Here is a 5,978-nt window from a genome sequence, read left to right on the forward strand (position 1 = left end):
TCTCAAATAAAAACAAGAAATTTACAAGCTAGTAATTAAAAAAAGATAATATTGATGAAATTAACAACTTAATCATCAATAGATACTAACAACAATAAAAATGCACATGATATATAGTTCAACCTCCCCAACATGTACCTCTACCAAGGTGCCAATATGACACTTGTTAGAGGTACGTATTTTATAAAAAGAGGTCACACAGGTTTAACCCTAGACAAAAGAGTACTTTAGTATTATTAGCGCAACTTTCGCTAATAATAATCAACCAGAACAAGCAATCCGATGCTGTTGATTTTGTCGAATCGCCAAATTCTTACATATCTCAATAATAACCTTCTCATCATACTCCTTAACCATCGTCTTCCCGAACCCGACGCCATTGTAACCCGTCACCGTTCGCCCCCTAACAACCGAAGTATTCGCCAACTTCATCATAATATTCACATACGCGTCACGTAGACTAATAAAAATCTTCCTAGGAGATCTCGGAAGCTTCAATTTAAGCCTCCGATTTAACCTAACCCGCCACATTCGCCGCCTCGGACGACCTGAGTTTTTCTCGGGCCCATCGAGGCGGCGGTAGCCTCTACTCCGCCAGTAGGAACTCACACCGTTGTAAACTTTGGCTGTTAAGCCTTCCATTTTTGAGATTGGCTATGGCTAGTGAGTTAACTTGGTTAAGTGAATAAGAGAATCAATGAAGGTGTGTTATTATAAGTTTATAACATTATTATTATTATTATTATTATTAAGTTAAAGGTGTTGAAATTGTGATGTTGTAATAAATGTGGAGGATTGGAGGGTGTTATCTTACCTATATTTCTCGGTGAGATATTTAATGCATGGGAGTTTGATGAATAATCTACACCGTTGGATCACACTTGTTTGACTTTTTTAGTTCATAACGTCTCAGATCTTGCCACCTATAATTATAATAATGATAATAGTGTGTATGCATTTTTCTAATTGTTGACAAAATAATATAGGTTACGGTGATGGCAATGAAAAACATAAGGAAGTTGCTATTTGAAACCCGAAACATTTGAGATGAGTATAAGGTTGATAATCGGGTGTGAGATAAATATGAGATTGAATGATATATATATATATATGTTTACCTAACCTGATTACTTGATAATAGATACTTGATTGTATGCCCGACATGATATTATCACAATATCTATAGGGGAAAGTTAATGTACAAATTAAATTATTGTGCTAAATGTTAAAATCAAGTACTGTAATTATGTAATTACAACATATTGTAATTACAATACACTATAATTACACTATGTTGTATATATAATTACGCTACTTGATTCTCACATTTAGCATGTTAATTTAATTTGTATTTGAAACAATAATAAACCAAATATATATTAAGTAATATACAGTATATAATACACCGGAATTTTATTTATTATATAAGGTATATATTATACTTGAAAATTGAAACTAGTAGATATACCAAATACCCTACATGTTAACATTTTTTAATATTGGTATGGGGTTGGGATTAGCTAGACTTGTCCAACTCCGACCTATTACCATTCATAATAGGAGGTGACGAGAAATATAATCTGTTGTCATAAATTATTCAAACCTTTTAGTTATGAGACACACTAGCTAGTTAGCCATCTGGAATTTTATTTATTACTACCCCATCCTAACATCACCATAACAATTATTCAATTAATGTCGCAGCACTACTCAACTACACTATTATTGATTTATTGTTATGCCTAGTCGTCACAACTATATAATTTTTTTCCTTAAATTGAACTAACTTCGGTAGTTAAGAGTACCTAAGACGCACACCTAACTAGTTAGGCGATGCGACAACATGTTCGATAGACACAATTCACAAGGGAGGAGTTTCCACTTAAGCGCAACGTAGGCGAGCGCCACTGCTTAGACGATGGTCGGGCAACAAGTCATGTAAAATTGAATCTTACAATATATTTTTAGGGTAATGGATAACCGATTATTTTCTTTTAAGCAAAACACACTACATGACCACTATGGTTAGGGTATACTATTATATTCGGATACTGAATTTGTACGTGTGTGCTAATTCCATAATGTGTACATTATTATGCAAAACTACGTTTTGAACAATATTTAAAAGAAACATAAATAAAAATGAGTATGTCGCAACGGCATTTTCTAAAAATTATTAAACATCATTTTTTTTTTCAAAAGTTATAATAGAAATAAAAAAAATAATTGTTAGTGGATCATGTTTCATGGCTGGTTGAACTAAAAAAATTAAAAAAAAACATATACAAAGTGTAGAGCATAAAGATTAAACTTAGTTAAACTTAAGTAACATGTTAAAAATTATTAATGGGACATATTGTAAATATAAAACTCCATGCATTAAGATGTTTTACCATTTTGCGTAAGAATTTTCAATAAGTGAATAGCAAAAGTTGAGAGTTAGAAAACTATATATAAAGATTTGCAAATTGTTGGTTCTTTGATTTATAGCGAATGACCATAGCCGACGCCCTCAAATTTTTATGGCTACAAGCGTCCTCGTGACTAGACTGGAAATAAGTAGTGGTGGAATGTAGCAATAGTGAACGCGAGCCCGAATCTTCAATTCTTTATTTGTAGAGTGTCAGTCTTTAATCTTGTCATAGTGTGATCAAACTCCGACGTGAAAGTAATAAATGGTATAAGAAGTGGATAGGTGTAGTAAATACAAGATAGTTGTTGAGTAATGAATGTGTATCGTCCTAAAAGAGGGTATGAGATTCCTATGGTTGTTCAGACTAGAAGACATAAAAACTTGCATGGTTTCCAATTCTTACAACAAAATGGATGGAGTCACAATGGCTATGGGAATTGATGCTGAAAAAAAATGTTAAAAAAATCGGCAAATAATTGATAATTTCTCTTATAGATGGAACAATTGGATTCTAATATAACTAAGTATTTTTAACTATAGAGAAATATAAAACTAAACTCAAGGTTGAGTATGTTTGGGAGGAACATTTGGAATGACGGAACATCTATTAGTTTCATCATTTCATGTTGTGTGATTGCAGGGTCGGCTTAACGAATGTGGATGCCTAAATCAAAACAAGATTTTGAGGCCTTTTCATAACAACTATTAAGAAAAATTTGATTATTATGAGTTTTGAACTCATAACCTATACTTTAATAACAACCAAGGCCTACCCACCACACCAATACATTACTTTAAGTTTATTATACTCATTATAATATATTTATATATAATTGTTTTTTATTTGGAGGCCTTAACTGAGTGGGGGCCTAAAGCCTTAACTTGTTTTTGTTGTCCCATGAGCCACCCTTGTGTGACTAAGAGCATTCTCAATCCGTTCCCCATATCTATCTCTATAATTACACTAAAAAACACTACATTTCTCTCTTCTGTTATATTAAATAATATTTTTTATACTTTTATCATTACAGTTTTCTCTCTACTCTACTCACAACCAATCCAACAAATATTAAAAAATAAATTGGGAAACAATGTTTCCCCAAATTTACAAAAAAATCACTACATTTCTCTCTCCACCATATAATTTATATTCCCAATAATTTGCAAACTTCTCTCATATAATATAATTATAGGGAATGAGATGAGGATGCACTAACTCAATTTGAGTCATTATTAGCCAATGGTGCGATATGTTTATTATTTTATTTTGTCAAAGCCCAAAACAAAGCCCATGGTCTATAGATTGTTTATTATTTTTTTTCCAAGCCCATAACTAAGTTCATTGTCTAGATCTATTGTTAATTTGTTATATTGATAATTTGTACAACAATAAAGCCATTATATAGTAGTGTTAAAACTTAAGGGGAATGATATTTTAAGAATTTGATGAGGTATAAGAACTTTAAAAATTTAATATGAACCACATATTTAATTAAATGAGTATTGAACATATATGGCTGAGATTAAATTTAATTAAAAAATAAATCAGGATAGAGAATAAATATTTTTAATGATTACACAAGTTTAAATGTTAGTTACACATGTGTAAAAAGTCGATTCAGTGTGTAAAAAACTATTGTAATTTTTTTACGTTAGTTACACTTACATATTACATATGTGTAAAAAAAATTCAAAAAAAATTGTTACGTTGAGTTCTTTCGAGTTCTTAAAACTCAAAATGTTTTTCAAAAGAAATCAATTTTATATAAAAGACAATTATATGTGTTCTTATTGTGTATCAGCATAGTGATCACTAATTCACTACCATTGTGTTAGTGAGAAGTTTATGAGAGTTTTCTCATACTTGTTTGGTGATTTGTGAGAGTGATGAACACTACCTATTGAGATTAAGATTAGTGAGACAAACGAAAACAATAATCACTACTTGGATATAGCTAAATGTTTCTACAACGCGATCACTATCTTTAAACTAGTGAAACATTTTATGTACCGGTGATATCTTTCATTTAAAATAAACGTTAATAGACGTAATGGACTGAAATAGTTAACATCCAGTCAAACCTCTATATATTCAATTTTTTTAATATCAAACAAAATACTTTTTTACAGTTATTTACAAGTAATTTATATATATACTTTCTCCATATATATAGTTACTCTTAATAATTGATTGCATTAAGAAATCACTTGTCATGATTTTAGATCTTTCTAGCTTGTATTTTCCCATCTCTCTCTAATATAAAATAACAATATTAAATTAACTAGTTTTTATCCCCCGTGTTACGGGGGCTGTTTTACATTACTCGTTTTTAATATTTATATACTTTTTTGGGTTTAATTTTATTTATTGTAATAAAATTTATAATATACTTAGAGTTTGATGATAAAAAGGTTTCACAAATAAGTAAGATGTTATAACCCGGTTTAAAAGTTATCTGTGTTTGGTAAGACCCAGACCCACTTATTTTTTTTTTATTATAAAATTGTTTTTAATTATAAATAATATTTAAAAAAATCATATAATAATATTTAGTATATCCTATTTTATAGGATTTTCACATCAAAAATTTGGTGAGAATAGTTTTTAGTTTAATGAGATGTTATAACCTGTTTAAGGAATATCTGGGTTTGGTAAGACTCATACCCGTGAATTCGGATCAAATGCATGAGAAGCTTTCATACGATCCTTTAGCCATTGACATCAGATTTTAATGGCAAATGTGAGACAATACTGCCCCTTTAGCCATTGACATCAGATTTTACGCCAACTTTAGTTTTTCTATTTAATCGTGTAAGTGTTGTTGGCTTGCTTAATATCAAGATTCTTATGTGAACCACGAATAGTAAACGACTCAATACTATACATAGTGAGTATGTCATGTTGATGGCATACGATCACCTTTACGTGTTCATGTAGACGATCAACTTTACCTGCTCATGTAGTTAACTAAGATATATCACATGCCAATAAAACGGCCACTTTATAATTTTCATCGATGATAAGGGTTCACACTATACAATTTTTAGTATATGACATCTCTTAAGTTGCATTTTCAGCATACACTTTCAAGGATGATAACATTGATAGAACATTTTGCGAATCGTATTAACAATATGTATCGGATAAACGAGTATGAAGGATATACATTTTCTAGTATCAATCATTATCCCCTAATATGAATAAAACTTGTTTCACTTTTCACATGTCTTGGTTATAAATACATGGTTGAACAAGTCTGAAAAAAGGTTTTATTGATGTATACCGAACATCTTAACTTCAACATCCATGAACTAAAAGAGTTGAAATCAACTTGCTAAGTTAAAAATATATGTAGATGTATCACAATCTTCTTTAGAAACATTTGTATTTTTCATTTGAGAAACCATTCAACAAAAACACATTGCTATAATTATTTTAAGAAATTTTAAATTTAACATTTAATTGAAACTTGTCTAGTTTGGGTTATCCGGCTTTGTAAAATCGCTTTCTCTTGAAAGGCACCTGCCAGTTGTCGCAAAGGTAGCGATCGCTCTCCTTAAGAGT

The 5,978-nt window shown here is 30.4% G+C and overlaps 1 protein-coding gene across 1 annotated transcript; it reads right to left on the reverse strand.

Annotated features, from left to right (window-relative positions):
• Positions 1-261: 261 nt before the first annotated feature.
• LOC143613303 (uncharacterized) lies at positions 262-642 on the reverse strand. Its single transcript, XM_077087047.1, has one exon. The coding sequence runs from the start codon at positions 640-642 to the stop codon at positions 262-264; it is 381 nt and encodes a 126-aa protein (XP_076943162.1).
• Between the last annotated feature and the right edge of the window lie 5,336 nt (positions 643-5,978).

Source organism: Bidens hawaiensis, unplaced genomic scaffold (genome assembly GCF_021521415.1).
Source record: "Bidens hawaiensis isolate Kalapana, Puna unplaced genomic scaffold, B.hawaiensis_p1.1 tig00037149_1, whole genome shotgun sequence".
Lineage (NCBI taxonomy): Eukaryota > Viridiplantae > Streptophyta > Magnoliopsida > Asterales > Asteraceae > Bidens > Bidens hawaiensis.

Excerpts from the sequence above, each read along its gene's own strand:
- LOC143613303 (XM_077087047.1), bottom strand. The coding sequence starts at position 642 with ATGGAAGGCTTAACAGCCAAAGTTTACAACGGTGTGAGTTCCTACTGG.